The 19,314-nt window shown below is 37.8% G+C and overlaps 1 protein-coding gene across 1 annotated transcript in view; it reads left to right on the forward strand.

The window, feature by feature from the left end:
* The window catches only part of WWC3 (WWC family member 3), a 99,603-nt gene that overhangs the window by 70,398 nt on the left and 9,891 nt on the right, over window positions 1–19,314 (forward strand). Inside the window, exons 9-15 of the mRNA XM_048329050.1 lie at window positions 1,045–1,287; window positions 4,207–4,296; window positions 5,439–6,013; window positions 11,990–12,110; window positions 12,860–12,934; window positions 13,930–14,016; window positions 16,361–16,553. Coding sequence (XP_048185007.1) covers window positions 1,045–1,287; window positions 4,207–4,296; window positions 5,439–6,013; window positions 11,990–12,110; window positions 12,860–12,934; window positions 13,930–14,016; window positions 16,361–16,553 — 1,384 coding nt within the window. The remainder of the gene's footprint in view (window positions 1–1,044; window positions 1,288–4,206; window positions 4,297–5,438; window positions 6,014–11,989; window positions 12,111–12,859; window positions 12,935–13,929; window positions 14,017–16,360; window positions 16,554–19,314) is intronic.

The following is a 19,314-nucleotide window of genomic DNA, read 5'->3' on the forward strand; positions in this document are numbered from 1 at the left end:
GTATTGAAGGGCTTGATAAAGTATTCTGCTTTAGACAAAAATATGACATAATACCTAATTTCTTTACTTGCTGTAAATGAAATCGAAGGTGGGGGGGGGGGAATGACAGTGAATTTCCTGTTCATATATGAATGCAGTCTTTTGCAGCACTGCAAAATGACTTATATTGATAGCTTATTTCCCTTCCCCTGATAAGAAGATGGCCAAATACTTCTGAGATGTCAGTATGAGATAAACCTTATTGCATGAGGTTTTGTTTTCAGATGGGGGGAACCCTGCTCTTGTCATGTCTATGCCTTTTCTTTTACTCCTAATCACATGTTATCACACTGTGGATCTTCTCTTTGTGTGTTACGTGCTTTTACCTTTCTTTGTTTCTTATTAAATTTCTTTCTTACCATATATTTTTGAAAAAGATAATTTTAACCAAAACCAATGAACTATATATCCCACTTCTATGGCTGGCTTAAACACGCCTTTATTTATTTAGAGGGTAGTAATCTTTTAGAGGTACTGATCTTTGTTTGAATGCTACCATTTCAAAGTGAAGATGAAAGTGAGGTGTAAACTGCAGAAATGTTGTACAGTTCTTGAGTTTCAAATATTCAAAAATCAGAAAGCTAGATTTTCTGTTATAATTTTGACTGTTACATTCTAAAGTGTCTAAATTGTCGCCGCAAGACAAACATAAATACCGATCAATAAGTGTTCTCCCTCTTATGCCAAAAGAAACATTTGTGAAATGTCTAGCTTTAGTGTTCTTGGTAATACTGATAAGAGTTCAAAATTCGTTTTTAAAAGAACATTTTGTTAAAATGTCAGCTGTGGAATTATTCTTAAAACTGTTGTTTCATGTAATGGTTCAGCATATTGAGATACAGGAAACTACTTTTAACTATAAAGCATGCTACAGAAAAAAGATCAAGTTAGCTTATTTAATTGCATATTTTTATGACAGATTCATCTAAAGCCACTTGTATTTTGTAACCAGTAAATCTTGTCTTTCTCTTCTGCATTTTTACATATATTTATCCTCTTTTAAAGAGTTTCGAATATACAACAGCAGCTGGCCTTGTTAGATAATGAATCCTGGCCAGGAATGGCTGAAGCGGACAGGGACCGTCTTCAGCTCATCAAAGAGAAGGAGGCTCTTCTTCAGGAGTTGCAGCTCATCAGTCAGCAGAGACGATCCCCAGAAGATGTTGCACGTTTGGAGGAAGAAAAAAGACGCTTGGAGGATGAAATTCAGCGAGCTCGAGCAACGTCTGCTCATGGGGCCACTGAAAGGTTTGGGAACTTGAACTGTTTTCTTCTCTATTGTGAGATCCATATAGGTAGCTTGAAAAGGAAGTGTAGGGAATTTCATTGTGTTTAAGGAAAAAGTAGGTTACTACAGAAATTTACTTTCAGAAAAAGAGGAGACTGCTCCTGACTGTCACTGTTCAATTCTGTTTGTCTTGAACTTTTCTGAAGCAGAGTTGAGGTGATGTTGACAAGTTAGTTTTCCTTTCATTCACCTAAAAAGTCTGAATAGGAAGAAGAAATCTGAATAGAATCCCAAAAGATGCTTGGAATAGGTCTGAGTGATACTGTCTGATAATAGAGACCTGAATAACATTACCTGGATATTGAAAGATTTTTCTGTTACTTGCAGTGGAGTAGTACTCATCTCCAAAAGCATCAAAACGAAGATTGTTTGCTATATTTAGTTTCTGCCTTTCAACAGGAAAGTTAAATGATTATGTTTTTGCTTTTATATACAATATTTCCTTTTCATTTGCAATCTCAGCAGTGGGAACACATCCCAATTCTGACATTCAAAGAACACAGTAAGCAGAGTCATTCTTGAAAACTTAAAAATCAAGTTATATGTAAAATAAACAACCCCAAAAACATATTAGTGGAAACACTATGTTTATTTCAAAGTTGCCCAGCTTTTCCTGTAGCCAGAGAAAAGGACAAAACCTCTTAATCTCTTTTTACCATAGACTGCTTCCAGTGAAAGCAAGAAACTACTTGTTCTTGCTTCTCTTAAATAGTGGTAAAACCTCAGCTTTGACACTTCAGCAAAAACCTACATGAACCGGCTTTGATGTGATCTGTGTAAAGGTTAATCTTTACACATTTAAGACACTTTAAAAATACTTGAAAGTGCGTTCCATATACAGATTTTGACAACTTCAGTTTCTTTGAAAGGGCTTACTTCAGACAGTAAATTCAGGCAATAAATAGAAAATTCACAGCCAACCTACAGGTCAGTGTAATGTATTTTGCAATTTTTGCAATATCGTTACATTGGCTTTCCAGCTTAAACTGACAGAAAAGGGAGTTCACTTTACACTGTGGTGTAGTAAGTTTTATTTGTTGTTTTTGGGCTCTCATGTTAGGTAGTGCATACTGTGTTGGCAAGAAGGCCAAGCTATTTTTCCATGGAGTTCATGCTGTGGAAACCAGCATTCCAGTGTGGTACTTGATACTTCAAATGCTAGCAGAAAGTTGAGCAGAAGTTAGAGTAATACTGATGGGCTCTCTATTTTTGTATAAAAAATTGGAGGAAAACTTAACTATTGGTAGCCCTAATTTTTTGTTTGTTTTAGACTCAGCAATAACCAAAAATATTCCTCATTCTGCTTTTGCACTTTGTTCTAGTTGTGAAATACAAAGGTGTTTCTTTCTTAAATAATTAGTACATCTGTTGCTGAGTTTTAAAGGCACTGAGTTATGTACAGATCAAAATGAACTTAAAATCTCTATGACAGAGGTGGGTGTTTTATTGTTGAGGTTGTTTTGTTTTGTTTTTGTTATAGTGTTACTTTTAGTAAGATTGGCTGACAGCCTTAGTTGGAGGCACATCTTACCCTTTAGAGCAGATACCTACCCTGCAGCATCTATCACTGTGGAGTGTAGGTTCCTAAGTTTGTTTTTTACAGTAGATGGTGTGAATATCTCTGCTTTCCCTTGCAAGCTTTTGAATCAGTTAAGTTTCTTATGTCCATTTGTCCTTTTCTTTTGGTTCCTGTGTGCAGTGCCTATATGGTGCAAGTTTGCATAGCTGAGCTGCAGCTTTCCTCCTGCTACTTGGTTAACCTGGCCTGGGGAGCACTGAGGCATGAGAAAAGCCTGAGAGCTGCTGTTTTATCCAGGAGAACTCCCTTTCTGATGATTTTTAAACCCTTTTCATTAACATGTTGAATTCTAACATCTGTCTTCACAGCTGAGGAAGATCTGAGGCACTCTAATAAGTTTGATCTGCTTTCTCCAAACTGTCTGTCAGAATCCCCATTTCCAGCCACCTTATGATGTAGGACTGGAGCTGTAACTTTCCTGGACATACAAAATATACAACTCAAACCAGAATACGACCCTGATACTATCTTGAAGTTCAGTGGTTGGGCTTGGAAAAACAAAACATCAGGAATATAATTCTGGATCCAGAAAAAGAATCCAGTAGATATAATCTATTATTTGAAATTCTAATGATGTCAGAATACAGAATTTAAGATATCTTATAGGTGTATGAGATTGACAGCATTAAAGTTATATTCCATTTGTGTTGTGGCAGTGGTACTGAGTAATTCAGCTGCTTGTTACTAGAAGGGGCAAAAAATAAGTTTCAGCCTGAGATTTTTCTTACAATGTAGTAGTGAAAATGCCTGCTTAAATATAATGACAAATATATGCACCTAAAACACATAGACTAAGAGCTTAAATTTGACATTGGTGGTTATGCTTAACAGAAGTCCTTCAAAAATTGTCTTTTTATCTTTGAAACTTTGCACTAATTATCTTGGATAATAGGGCTATTTGGAATTTTTTTTTTGTGACAAGGTAAAAGGTCATAGTATTTTAATGGCAGAATCAGATTGATGCAAGGGAAAAAAAGAATCTTGTAGAGTCTGATATTTTTACCTAGGGCTTTTTGACTTTGCTAATTGCTGTACTATATTTTCAGCATCATGGCTCCTACACTGCTTCAGTTACTTTTCTTGTCTGGGAATTCTCCTGGAGTCTTGGTTCTTGTGTTCTTGCTGAAATTGCCATTGCTGCATATGAGCAGCATAAATTAAAACTTTTCATTAAACAGTGCAACTTTTTTTTAACATTCAAAACTTCAATGCATTGATGTTTTTATGTGCTTGGGAAGCTAGCGCATTTTGAACACTACTGTGATGAAGAAAATAGTAATATGTATCTGTTTAATTATAGGATACTGTTACAGGAGAAGAGAAATTGTTTGCTTATGCAACTAGAAGAAGCTACACGTTTAACCTCATATTTACACTCCCAGTTAAAAAGGTAAGTTATGTAAAACCAGCAGGTTTTGAAGTAACTACAGCAGAGAACAATAATAATAATGTATGAAGTTTACCTTTTTATACTTTTATGTATGTGTGCCAAGTAAATGAATTTTTTACTACATTTATACAATTTGCTCTGTGGAATGTGGTGATTTGGATGGAGTTTTATAAATAGTATTAGTGACAACTATTTGGGCTACATTATTAAGTGTATTTGGGAATTTTATATGTTCCCGTACTTTCTGAAAAGGAGATAAGTTCTTAAAATCTGTTGTAATGTTGTTACAGTTTTACTAATGGGAAGATAGCATTCTTTTAAGTTCTGTGAATTGTTAATATTCTGATACCTTCAAAGGTAGGAGGTTTTGGTGAGATGACAAAATTTTGCTATTTAAATACAAGAATGTGTTAAGACCCACACAGAAGTCCAGAATGCTTTGCATATTCACACTCACAGCTGCCTTTTGAGATGCAGCTCTTGGGAATTCCTCAGTTTAACACCGCACCAGCATCAAAAGCTCAGTTCCTGCTGAGTTCCTGTCTCACTTCATCTCTCTCTGGCACTAATATTCTTCTCCCCCTTAACTGAGAATGGTAAGAGGAGCTGGAATAGGATTCATCCTAGAGTCTTTTTATTTTGCATTGAAAAAACCTGTGAGAGTGACGCTTACACAGCAGTTTGTTAGAACTTTGCAAATCCCTTTGCACTTCTTCTCCCTGGATTGTTTATGACCAATCATTTATGTAAATTTGAACTGGATCATGGTAATCTGTCATTCCTGGTTTTACATTGAGTCTGCTGATCCAGAGCCTGCTCTGGCCTCTCTTCTGCCAAATCACAGCTGCTTACATGTTGGAGGAAAGAGCAGGCTCATCCTGTTAGACTGTTGTCTTCAGGCACCGAAGCACTTAGCCCTGATTTGGTTGTCACATGTGCTGCTCCGGTCATGGTTGTGCCTGAGACCAAGGCAAGAGACATGAGCTAGACTTTAAAATGCCAAATCATCTTTCCACGTCACCATACTGAATACATGTGAAATTGCTTTTGTAATCTGGATTAGTGTTTTAATGTCTGCATTGGTGGTTCTGATTATATTTGAAAAGGCATTTTTGTGTTTTCTCTGTCTTTGCATGTCATAGTCTGTCAGCTAGCACCCTCACCATGTCCTCTGGCAGCAGCAGGGGATCCCTGGCCTCCAGTCGAGGATCCTTGGCCTCCAGCAGAGGCTCCCTCAGCTCAGTCAGCTTTACGGACATCTATGGCCTTCCCCAGTACGACAAATCCGACAGCGTTACAGACTACGGGCAGCACTTGCGCTTTGACATCATTCCCTTCGAGTCTCTCACAAAGGATGTGCCATACGCTGATCCCATCGGACACTCGAATTTCAATAAGCAGCGGAGGTCTCTGGATACCCCGCAGTCCCTGGCATCCCTCTCATCGCGGTCCTCCTTGTCATCGTTGTCCCCTCCAAGCTCGCCTCTGGACACCCCATTTCTCTCTGCGTCACGAGATTCTCCGTTGGCTCAGATGTCAGAAGGTTTTGAGGAGATGGCAGGCATAGGAGCCCTGGAAATGCTCAGGGCTCCGACCACAGCCTTGGGTGACGATGATGCACAAGGCACGAGTTCATCTCAGACGTCCGCTTACCCTCTCGACAGTGAAGGGCTGAGAGAAATGGGACCACACCTGACTGCTATCCAGACTGGTGGAGGTGAGTTTATGGATATTACTATTTTGTCACATTGTCTTAGAAAATGTCACACAGACCTAAGCATGCCAGCACAGTAGAGATTGTTCCTCAGTTAGGCTTATTTACTTCCATCAGTTAAAAACTGCATGGTAGATGTTATCTGTTAAAAGCCTGACAAAAACACAGGAAAATCCCCCAAGCCCAAACTCTAATTTTAGGGCAAAGAGGTGAAATAACAGAGAAATCCTTGTCAATAGATCTTAAAACAGTGGTGAATTGACTGGAAGAAAGGGAATAGAATATAGACTTACATTGGAGTGTAGCCTATCAAGGACCTAGCAAGAATGAGTAAGGTGTTAGAAAAAGTATGGGTTAATTGCTTCTGAGGGCCCCAGTTGTGCTGATGTTGCCTTTATTCTGATAATGTAAAGCAACACAAACCCAGGAGAGATAGGAAACAACCAATAACCACCCCCTACAAAAAACCCAAACACAAAATGTGAGGTGATGCTGCTGACAGTGCTTGAAGGCTGGCTGACTCCATGCTGAATTTGTACATATTCCAGACCAGATTTCCTTGTCCAAGTTCTGTGATGGAGCAGAAGCCACAGTGGCATGGCTGTCAGGAGTGCGTGGTACAATCATGAGTAGGTGCTTCGTCAGCAAAGGAGCATCTTTTGTAGGGAATGTGCGAGACATTGAGTATCTGTTTGGCTGGTTGTGTCTGAGCAGCTGTGTGTGCTGTGATCTCAGAGGAGTGATGGGTGCAGTTAGCACAGCACACACACTATTGAGTTTTCCTTTCCTGCTGGACTGTCAGATTGATGGACTTACTTTAGCTTGCATTGGCAGAAGCTTCTGAAGCACTGCAGTTGAGAAACATAAATTAGAGAAATCAAAAGAGGAAACAGAAAACCTGAAAAAATGAAACAAAATTAAAAGCCTGAGCATACAGGAACGCGACAGATTTATTTTCCTGTTTTGCTCAACCAAATGGAGAACTGCTCTTAGTATGAAAAAGAAAATCATGATAACATTTTTGTGTGTTGACTTGCTCTTTTTTTTAATAAAACCATACTAGTAAAGAAAGATATTTAGAGTTTATCTTACTGTTAAATTTTGTGATTCCCATCCAATTTCTATATCCAGAATTGTGTGTTAGCAGTTGTGTAGAATGTTGCGTTCGGGACTCATGACATCAGGAGTAATACAAACTATAGCCAGAGATTGGATCATATTATCATACCAGAATCTTATTTGTCAAGTGATAATACAAATGAACATGGACAGTATTTACGGAAAACCGTTCAGGTTTTCATATTAAAAAAGATAACATTGCCACAGTGCTAAAAAGCCTGTATTGTTCAAAAGCATTTAAGTCTAGACTCACCTACTTTTCTTAATACAGCTAGCACTGCCAGAAGATACTGCAGCAGAATTTACTTTTACTAGCTGTAAACATTTCTAGTGCCCTTATTGTAGCTTTCAGACCAAAATAAACAGGATTCCAGAGACCAGTGTGAAAACTTGTGCTTAAATTAGTGCTGTGAAGAGGCTTCCTGAGGTTTTCTTTAAACCTCAAATCAGACCACAGCATGTCTTCACCCATTGTGGTAAGTGAAAAAATCTAAGTAGTTCATTTATAGCTTGTATGTGTTTCCTAGAAGTGAAAGCCTGGTGTGAGGGCCTAGGCAGCAATACAGGATGAAGGGCAACTTCCTGCTTTGATTTTCCTTTTTTCTGTTCTCTGCTGTGTTTCTACACATTTCACATTTCTCTGAAAACCTCTGTGCTTAACTTGCTGTCAGTGCTGCGGTGTCCAGCTCCTAGTCCAGAGGTTACAACTTTTCTCTGTGTACAACAGAGTATATTGTGTTGCTTTCTGAGGAAGAATATATGATTAAAAGGTGGCCAGGCTGCCTTCTTTTGAGACTTTTTTATTTTTAATATTTGCATTTGGAAACAATTACTTAAAATTAACCTTCCTGATTTTTGACTACTTTGAGTTCCACACTCACTAGCCGGTGGTTTGGAATTGTAATGCAGTTGTTTGCAAGTAGCAGTTGGAAGTTTTGAAAGTATGTTGGTTTTGTACTCTTTTCCTGGAAGAATTGAATGGAGCATCCAGCTTGTATGCCAGAGTTGGGAGCTTGCAGATACCGGGGGTTTTGGATTTCTCTGAGGTAGCATGCAGTGTGCCCTGCTGCTGCCACCCGATGGCCTGGCAGCAGAGTGCCATGCTGCAAAAACAGGAGGCCTTGGTTCTGGCAAACCTTGGCCTGTTCCTTCACTAGACAAAGCATGAGGTCATTTTGGTAATTTGCAAATAATGGGGGCTTGGAGGATTAACACTGAATAAACTGCATGAACTTTGCACTGATGCAGCACTTGAGCAAGTTCAAGGGGTTCTTCAGGGACTGCAATTTTGATGTCCAGTTGCTGATCTGCTGTTTTATTGTTCTGCATGTCACATGGTCATGTTGTGAAATAAATTTGCCTCTGTGAATGGAGGGAATATGCTTGAAAAGTTAAATCCATCATATTTATAAAGATGGGAGTGGGAGGAAACATGTAAATAAAATACTGGACTTTAATAGCTCGACTATCCCTTCTCTATACTAAATCTTTCAAATGCTAAATTTCTTTTAATGCCTAAATAATCTCTTGTTTATAAAATATTGTCAGACATCTAAAGGGTGATTTATCACTGTATGCTTTTTGTCTTGTTTCTCATGCGGCACAACAGAAAAATTCACTGTAAGTGAACTGAAATTTCTTATTGTGTGTTTTTCTGTGTGATGTGTTGGTTGTTTTGTTTTGGGGTGGGTTGTTTTGGTTTTTTTTTTTTTTGGAGTTGCATGAGAAGAAACAGATTTTGCTACATTTGGTTTTGTTTGGTATTTTGCTGTATCTGTTTAATCATTATGGCATACTTAATTTTTTTGCTATGTCAACTAAACACACATTTACAGCTGTAGTTAAATTCCTGGGGAAAGTATTCTTTGACCTTCAGCTTTACTGTATAATAGTAATGCCTGACTGTGTTATGGTAGGTAAGGTCTGTTTGTGTCTCTGAGCAGTTTTTATGGAGTGTTCTCCTCTTTTATTAGTGTATTTTGAGCTGACATGCAGTATTTGTAGTCACCCAAGCCTGTGAAACATGCTTTAGATTTATGTGTTTTTGTAGTGAATGAAAGTTTGGGCAGCAAAATTTCCTTTGAAGTTCACTTTTTCAACTAATGACAATGAGAATATTCTTTCATTCAGGGCTGTCTTATATTTATCAAGCTTTGGCACTAAGTAGTTCTGGAAAATCATATATATTGTTTACTGATTTTGTTATTTAAATAAGAAAATGGAAGGTAATCATCTGTCTTAGAAACCTAGTTTTTAAACAATTCCTTAGCTTCCAGCATTGCAGTCTGTAATCTGTGCTAAATATTTTCTGTTTAAACCAAAATTTGGTCTTTGATCATGACCAATTTTTCCTGCTGATTTTTTGCTCCCACAAGTCAAGGGTATATTCTGGTGTTTGCATCTCTCCCAAATTTTCTGTGATTGTCCAGAGGTTATCGAATGCTTCTATGGCCTGCAGACGGTGAGCAAATCATTGTCAAGTTACAACACTGTTGTAATGTGTCAGTTTTTAATTTCATTATATTGGTGCTTGAGACCAACTTTTCCATCCAGCCAAACTGGGAACCTGAACCTCCCAAGGACAGAGCCCATGAGATCTTTCCTCTGCTACGTTTATACAAAGTGTTCACAGAGGGGGTGAGCCAAGGGCTTATTTATGAAAAGAAGTTGTCCTAGTGTAACTTGTTGAAATTAGTACAGAAATTATAGAAGCACTTAAAAAAAAAAATTATACACTTTTGTGAAGTTCAACCTCTTTCCAGAGATATAAAATTTTTGAGAAACTTAATATGTAGGTGTCTGTACAGATTGCTAGTTTTGATTCTTCATTAATACCAGTGACAGAACTGAGGTGGGCTCACCAATTTGAAAATCCTTTAAAAAACAAAAGGAAGGAAAAAACCAAACAACCAAGCAAACAAAAAAATACCCAATCAAAACAACCCCACAAACCCACTCACCACTTTTGTACAAGTGATATAGAGGAGAGCGTGGTTCAAATGCTTTGTGTGTGCTCATTTGAGCTCATTTGGCTCTCATTTGTGGTGAGGATGTAATGAATTGTACTGCATGATCCATGGGTTGGATGCTGTAGCTGGAGATGGGAAGGAGTGGTGGTTCTTTCTCTGGGTGCAGAGACACGTGCAGATTGGGCTGTTTCTACCCTGAAAATAAATTTCCTGTCTACCTAAAGCTGACAAAATCCTTCATTGAATTTCATTGAGAGGTCCTTAGGGCTTATGAATCCAAAGGACAGAGAACTGGCTATGCTGATATATAGGAATTTTAGCTCCAAACAGGACTGGGTGATTTTTGTAACACCTTTGGTAACTTTGTGCTGTTAGTGGCCTGGTAGTAGGAATGTGTCTTGGGCTGGCGCAGAACCTGCTGGGCTTGGTGCACCTTCTCTGCCAGTTCCACAGTGGGTTGGTTAAAGCTGACCTTAGAGCATTTTGTTGATAGCAGCAGCGTGGTTGTGTTGATCTGGAAGACTTTTAGCAAGTTCTCATATCCCGATGTCCTGTCCTGGTGGTACTTGGGTGTGAGGTGAGGTGGGTACCGTGCAGGGGGGTGGCTCACCATAGCTCATCTGGGTTCTGGCAGAGGCTGGTATTCTGTGGAAGGAAACTTACTGAGTAGGTGTCAGCAATAAATTCGGATGCCTAACAATAATGTGCAACAGAGGTACTTAACAAGCTGTTACTTTGGGTAAGACATGCTTCATCCCTAGTTGGGGCAGTAAGCTGTAAATGTCAGCTGGTGCTTGTCTCCCATGCATTGTGCTACTGTCACACTGCTGAAACTGTCAATGCTTCCTTTCTGTCTTAAGTTTGTAAGCATGAGCAGAAGCAAATAAAATGCTTTCCCCACTTTTGAGGTGCCATCTCTTTGCCATTGCTTTCCTGCTTTGAGGACAGTCATTGAACTGTAAGCAAAAGGGGGTAAAAGTTCTTCCCTGTACAGTGAAGAAACTGCACTTCGCATGTCTGTTTAGTGTTCTTCTCTAGGACTCAAAGGAAAACAACCTCAAGTTAGGAGCTCTTGTTGAAGTGTTGAAGCCTTCCCTATGCAGTTCTTGAATGTTACTGCTTGTGCACTTACTTTAAAGGATTGGTAGCTGCTGTACCTACTTGCCTGTGCAAAACCCCATGTATAACATAATTTTGTTGGTATTACAACATGAAAATGATTGCTGAGTTGCTATTTATCGTGTGGCTGGTGATTCGGGGAAGAGTGGCAAAGGGGGTTGAATATTGCTTCCTCCTTCCCCCAGTCAGTTTTCAAAGTAATTCACCAAGAATTTGAAAAAAACAGTGGTCTGAGTGAGCTGGAAAACACTGGTTCTTTTTGATAATGCCTCTCAGACTGTAAATAAAAGCTGCTATTATGTGATGGTGTAAACAGTATGCTTTGAGACTTTGTATTAGGAAACAAATGAGAACAAAACCTCACACTGTGTTATCAGATAACTTTAAAAAAGAATTAGTCTCTGTGTTTGTTTTCAACCTATTGTATATTCAGTAGGTAAATCTGAAAAGCTTAGGATATCATGTGTACATATGTGAATTAATGTAAGTCTTCCTTTAGGAAGGAATTATTCTACCAGAAAAACATTTAGTAACAATGCAGTTGGTTTATACTTAGTCTCGTCAGAGAGCAATTAGCCGCAAACTTCCTTCCTTCTCCCACAGAAAATCTCTGGTCAATCCTATTCTAGGTTTTTAACTTCAAGTTAGATGAAAAATCAGTGAACTGCACTTGTGCTGTTTTGCTGCTAGTTTTGATACAATACGTTTCTTGTTTAATTTTGAAGAAATTGCCTTGAGCTGATGTTGTTCTCACTTTTTTTCTCCATGGCAGCTGTAACTCTGCGAGGAGACAGTGGTAGAAGATCGGAGAGGAGAGCCAGGCGAGTTTCAGCATGTCTCTCAGATCATTCACTGGCTAGTGACAGTGGCGTGTTTGAAGCTTTAAGCAAAAGGTCAGGTGTATAAATGCATAGTTAAGCTGGAAATATTCCTGTTCTGCCACATGGCCCAAAAGAATTAGTTGTGAATTTAGGAGTAGGCTTTCAAAATCGCTAGTTATTAGTAACATAAAACTACTAGATTGCATGTTTTAAAGGAAAGAAGCTTTTTACATGCAGTCCACTGTCATCTTCAAGTGCCAAGTCCCTTTTGCTGTATTGTCTCTGATATTTTAACATCATATCTCCCTTGAAAGTTTTCTCATCCGATTAGTCATAAATCAGTAATTTTATTTCAACCATCTATAACAAAATAAAATTATACAGTGTGACTAACAATTCTGAGTATCATGTGATAAAAGTATAACTGCAAGGAAGAAACATACAAACTGCCAGAAGTCTAAAAATGTGTAGGTTCACCAAGCGATTGAAGGATGTAGAAAGACGTGTTACTTAATACAATTGTTTTAACACAGGAAGCAGTAACTGGGATGAAGATAAGTTTTGGAGGATGCTAAAGAGAAATGGAAGACAAAAGAAATAACCTAAATATCTTGAAAGAGTAATTCTAAAACCTCAATTTTTACAATTGTGAATTACTGCTACTGTGTGTTTTTAAACAGATGTCTCAATTCCTCCTACATTACCACTCCCTCCTGTATTACCAAATAATTGCTTATATCCACAAATCACAAAATAATTATTAGTTCATAATTTAGCAGCTTAGGTCACTATGTAGTTTACAGTACCTTCTGTTCCTGCAGGAATGAAGATCTGGAAGAGCCTGTTTATGGTGATGCTGCCAGTAATGAAGAACCACAAATACATGTTGGATTTCTGTGAGTAATTACTCCTCTTTCTCCCTATCAACTCTGCAGGAATTGCTCACTACTTTTCTTGTTTATGATTTTTAACTTTTTAATAAACTGAATCGTGGTGGATATTTTTAAGAAGTTTCTGAACTGACAGCCAAAGTTCAGTGGATGTACAGATTAGTCAGTCATGTGCCGCTTTGTGTTGGGGAAATGCCTTAACCACAGTTCATTCAATGTCCTTTCAATGCTGACTGATAAAAGGGCCTTCGTTACTACTTTCAGTGGCATTTATTTTCGCTGTCAGGGCCATTAATGTGAGTATGGCTATAGGGATATGTCTCTGTAAGCGAGATCTTTTTCTGCTGGATAAAGGAGGATTACCTTAGGAAAGTCACAGGTGAAGAGACACAAATACAGCTGTACAATACATCTTTGAAATCCTGTGCCTATGGCATGCTATTGTTGGTAGTGGGAGTAGTGTGGGGAAGGGCAGATTATTGCTGTGCAAGACAGGATATTTTATTTTAGCCCTCCAGAATCATCTCTGCCCCTTGGAAAACTAATTCCTAAGACTGAGAGTTTTTAAAATATCAACCAACTTTGTTAGTGGCATTTCAAAATTCATGTTGATGTGAAAGAGTAGAATTTTTTTATTTGTTTTCAATGGCCCATGAAAATAATGCAGATGGATTTGTCTAATGTAACTGATATGTTGTTACACATGCACACACACATGCATATGGCGTAACTGTTTAAACTAAGGAATGTATTTGATAAAAGCTGTTTGCTGTCAAGACACATAGGAAGGCCAGTTGTTATTTTCAAGCTGAATAATGTTTAATTCACTTAGTTCTATTAACTTTGTTACTGTAGCTAATGCTTTTGATTGAAACTGATTTGTGCAAGAAATGTGTTTAACAAATGTGCTTTTGCATTCTTTAAATCTGTTTAGTCTTCATCTTTATTTCTTAAGCAAAGTATTGATGATTGGTGACTAACACAGGGAATTTATTTTCCAGGCATGACAGTGGAAGTGAATGTCTGCTGGTCCATGTGTTACAGCTGAAGAACTTTACTAGTCTAGTTGTTAAAGAAAACTGCAAAATGTAAGCTTAAATTTCACCCAGAGTCTGATCATTGCTTGTTTTATGCTGCAGTTATAGATACCGTAGATTTATTTGGTTTCATTCAAAATTAAGCCATTTCTGGAGAAGATGGTATGTCTTAATTTCCATGAGGAAAGGGTTAATTTTATGGCCATATCCCTTTTATAGAACTTGTGTCACACAAATGTAGTCTCTGTGTTCTTACATGTTTATTGTGCAGAGGAGAGTTTGTTCAAAAATATCTGAGATATTCCAGAGTAAGCTTAGTGTATTTTTCTCAATTCCTATGGCAACGTCTGTATTACTCAGTAAGACAGATACCTTGCCTTTTATCTTTAAGAAAGAAAACCACACCAGGAAACATGCAAACAACAGCAAAGGATCTGCAGGCTTTTGTGGCCTGTACAGCTCTCCTTGAGTATCCGTGAAAGACCTTCTGAAAATAATGTTAACACAAGTACTAGCTGAGAATCAGTACAAAAGATTAACTTTTTTTTAACCTCTGACAGCTTGTGCTACTTTTTTCAAATTTTGTATCACATATAGAATATATCTTAGTTTATTCTAATAAATGTTTCTTAAATAATCACAGTGTTGTCATAAAACACTGTTTTATCTAGAGATATGTATCTTAGCATATTTTAAAGAAATTCAACATGTAAAAGTTGTTGATTCTTTATCTCTGGGAGAGGTTGTTTGAAAACTGGAAAATGAAGGTATGATAACATTGTATTGTAAAATAAGTAATTTGGTGGGAGCTGTTAAATTGACATACATCTCCCTGAATGAATTGATCTTTGTTGAAAACTTCATCTTGCTAATGCTGCAAAACTGCAGTGGAAATTCTTCATGTAGGTCAGTACATTAGTGTTGGTCTTTTGCTCTGTTTGGTGTGAGTGCAAGGGCACATGATAGGGAAAAGTGTGAGTATTGTGTAGTACTCAGCCATGTTGCCTTGTCATCAGAAAAAGAAATAAGCATCATCTGAAGAAGGTAGTAATGTAGAGTCACCAAAGAAAAAGGTTAGTCCAGAAGGTTTGCTGGACGTTGTCGTCAAGGCAACCAGGCATCTAAATGACTCAAAATGCAGTTCTGTTCTTTATCCTTCTCAACCCTACCTCTGCTGGAACCAAGAAATTGCATTGCTGCAGAGTGAATTGATTGGTCTAGTCAAAAAATAAGTTTCTATTACCAAAAAGCAGAAGCTTTTATCAAGTTTAATTAACTCCTCCATGCATCTGTACATTATTTGAATCAGGTGCTGTGGCAGCTGGGGGGAAGTTTGCCTGCAGCAGCCAGTGAGCAGAGGAGCTGAATCTCTGCCTTTTTACAGCACGTGAATCTGTTTAACTGACTGATGCTCCACAGTCCAGTGTGCTGCAGTTCCACCATAAGGAACTCTTCCAGTTGTCCTCTAGCCATTTATTTACCTGCCAGTGTGAGCCTCTCTCTGGTGATGGCATAAGAGTTCTTGCAGCCATGTAGTCAACTTGAGTGAACCTCTGAGCTGGAGAGGGGTTTTTTAATCCTTAAGCTTTTGTGGGGTTTTTGCTAGGTTAGCTTTTTAACCCAGATAAATTTTCTAATCTGGATCACAACACAGTTGCATGAAACTGTTTGCTGGCATGAGGAAAGGAATAGGATATTGCAGGGGCTTGGCAAGCAGTCAGGACAGGGAGAACGTGGAAACAATTCTCTAAGTAGCTCTGCTGCTTATGCTGTTAGCTGAAAATGGTTGTTGATTGTTTTTGGCTTGGAGTCGTAAATGACATGGTACCACATATTTAAATTTGTCTTTTGAGACTGCAGATAGATGCAGTGACTGCAGATTTCTTTTGCCATCTGAATTTCTTAATTTCTTAAGGAGGGAAAAAAGGTTGCTTAGTGGGTAGAAGGGAGAAATGGATCCGTGACGCTTACGGGATAATTCAATTGCCTAAAACACAGGCATGTGTTTCCATTTGAAATAGCATAGCAAAGCACCTGGCCTCCAGCTGCTTCTGCTCAGAGGGAGGCTCTGTGTAGATCTCCCATAGATCCTCTTATAATTGGTAGCTCATTTTAAATGCCTTGGATACCTCAGGGCAGCTCAAGTGCCACTTGGTGCCTCTGCTTAAGCACCAAGTTTTAAAAAAAAGTTTTAGTTAAAAAAATACAGCATTTTGAGATCAGCTTTGCAGATCTTCTGTGTTAAGGATGCAGAGTAAATCTGGTGATGAGATCATCTCAAGGTAGATTCTTAATGTAGAAGGTACACTGATGTTTTTGCTTAGCTTGATTTTGAGAAATGCAAAATGGCTTTCTTTTTCTGAATTGTGCTATTTGTCTGTTTTGCTGTTCCCAGTCATGTGAGAGTTTATTTGCCACCGCTTGAGTCAGGCACACCAACCACTTACTGCTCGAGAGCTTTGGAATTCCAAACTCTGTTAATATTTAATGAAGTGTTCCGAATCCCCGTGCACTCAAGTGTTTTGAAATTAAAATCACTGCAGCTGTATATCTGTTCAGTTGATCATCAGCAACAAGAAGAGCTATTGGTAAGTGGTTCTGTTTCTTAAAAGCCATGTGGTATGAGAAACTAAAGTTACCAGAGGAATTTCTTTTTAAGTTTAAAAAGAGATGTAAAAACCTAACTTTTCCCTAAGAAGTTCTGATAGAGTTACAGGTTAATGTGTTCATTTGTTCACATATGTAAGTATAATTCTGTAAGTAAAGAGACGAGATTTTAAAAAATACTTAATCTGACTTTTAAAAAGCTTTTAAACTACAGCGTGCTCAAGACTTAGGTTTCTGCAGGGTACTATAATGCCTGTGTGAGGAATCAGTACCATTCAAACAGGTTCCTACTAAAAAGATAACAAATACAGACCCCTTGTTACCATTTAGTAGTGGGTGAAGAGGACTACATTATTACATAATTACATCAGTCTTAAACCTTGTTGCAGGGTAACAGTGGCCCTGGAACAGTTCTGTTACCTCAGCCTTTTACTTTAAACTAATTGAGATATCATATGCTAACTTCAGGTGTGTTAAGTGTTAGCTTCATTTAGCTGTTATCAAATACAAATATGCATAACTAAATCTGCCTTGGGGCTGATGTCCTGGCTATTTTGAAGTGAGTGGGTTGTCTTTGCAGTGGGGGGGTTTGAATGGGTAAGTGAAAAAAATTTTTAAGCCTATCAAGCTAAGAGGTACAGGCATCTCACTGTCAAGCTGGGCTGTGGACAAGAGGTGTTTATTTGAGCAAATGTGTGTTTGTTAGTCCACCTTTAAACTAAGTAGCATCTTATATACGTAGAGTGGACCCAAGGTCTTGTCTGCAGTAGGAAGTTTTTTCTGCAGTGTATGTAATTAAAGAGAAAGCATCTCAATAAGAGGCTGGATATAATGGTGTAAAATGCTTTATACAGGTATATCCTGTTGCTCTGGGAAGCTAAATAGCTATTCAAGTGTAAAGCATCTTTCTATTGAAACAAGTGCATCTAAGTTTAGGGTGCTTTTATTCTAACTGCTGTTACTGAGTTGCCAAAAAAAAATAGGTCGTCAGGTTATATTGGTAGGGATTTTTTTCTCTTTCATGGTCTTACTTTGGTTATGTCAGAAGTATCTTTGTCAACAGTAATTGGTAACATTGTTAATTTAGCAATACTCAAAGACAGAGAAACAATGCCAGTTTCTTAAGATAGGTACATTGAAGTATTTAAACATCATGGTTGTTGTTCTCTTCAGCTGTAATTTGAGATTGAGCATTTTCTCAAACTGAGAAATCATGTGCTACGTGCTACCTCTCTTTGAAACTGCCGTGATGGTCCCTGTCAACAAGGCCTTTGTCTTTCAAGATGTTTTCCACTGAGATTATAGAGTTTTTCCCACCTATTTAATAATGCATATATTTCTCAAATTCTTAATGACTGCTTTCTTTTTAATTACGATGTGCCAGTTTAATACTTTCCTAAGTGCAAAAGCCAGACTGGAGTTTATCCTAAATTATATAAGTACTTATACCTAACAGGGAATAAAAAAAAAAAAAGTGGGAAATAGTTCAATTATAAAGAAATAAATACACTACACTTGTGGGATGGTCTTAACAGTTTCCTCAATCTTTTACCCTTATGCCCTGCATGGCTGAAAGATTTTTTTCTGTCTTAAGTTGGCTTATTTCTTCCCTGGTGGCCTTGTCAATGTCAAGGTAAGGGAATTGTTATTTTCCATGATTAGCATATATAGTTCATGTTAAAACATAAAAGAAATATTAATGCCTTCCTTGCAATTGCCTGGCATTGCTGCTTCACTTCCAGTTTCTCATCTTTTACAGCTCTGACCAATTATTCCCTGTGTCTTAATTTGTTTTCTTCTTGAGTGTAACTTTTTTTTTTGCATTTTTTTGTTTTTATTTCAGAACATCCGTCCCATTTTTTTAGCATGATTTTTAAATCCTGATTGTTTTCTTATAAAGAGACGTGTCTGTCAGACATCACAGAGATATTCATAAATACTTTTACTGTTTTGCCATCCAAGTTGTTAACAAATGCATCAGAGCAGGCATGTCATATACCTCTATCAGACCCACCTTGGTTTCTTCATCCTTTTGAGTAAGCTTCAAATCTTGAGGTGGACATGAAATATTAATTAGTCCTTTCAGTACTGATAATTCTTAATTGAGTTTCATGGTGATTCTCTACTCAATTAGTGATTCCCTTTGTAGAGGCAGCTTCTTTGGCAGACTTGCTTAGCTGCCTAATAAATGCAGTGTCAGGCATCTTAAGAGTCAGCCTATGCTTTTTCCAGTATTGCTGGCAGGAAAACAGTTTTCCTCTCTACCTCCTAAACTAAACTCAGTGTGTCTTAAACATTTTCCAACTCTGATGCAAAAGTGTGAGTATTTGATATACATTTATATCTTCCACTGCATCAAAGCAAGTAGATAATTAGAGGACATCTGGGTTATACAGAAAAAAGAAAAGGCATCTCTGTAGCCTCTGATATACTGCCATGAAATGACTTTCTCAGTAACATGCTGTATCCCCATATCACATTATTTTTTTAGTCTCAAAAACTTTTCTCTATTGTCCTCTATGCACCTGTTTAAACAGAGCCCCAGGGAGCATTTGTCTTGGAAAAACAATGCAACTGTTTTTTTTTTTATTATTGTTTTCTAATTAACAGTTTCTTTACCTACTTAAAGTTGAATGCAGTTTCTGTCTGCATTTCCTACTTCCTTTGCTGTTAGAATCATTGTATACAGTTATTTGATTTATGAGAGATGAAAGCCATTTTTACAGGACTTCTCCAGTGATA

The sequence above is a fragment of the Corvus hawaiiensis genome, chromosome 2 (genome assembly GCF_020740725.1).
Source record: "Corvus hawaiiensis isolate bCorHaw1 chromosome 2, bCorHaw1.pri.cur, whole genome shotgun sequence".
Lineage (NCBI taxonomy): Eukaryota > Metazoa > Chordata > Aves > Passeriformes > Corvidae > Corvus > Corvus hawaiiensis.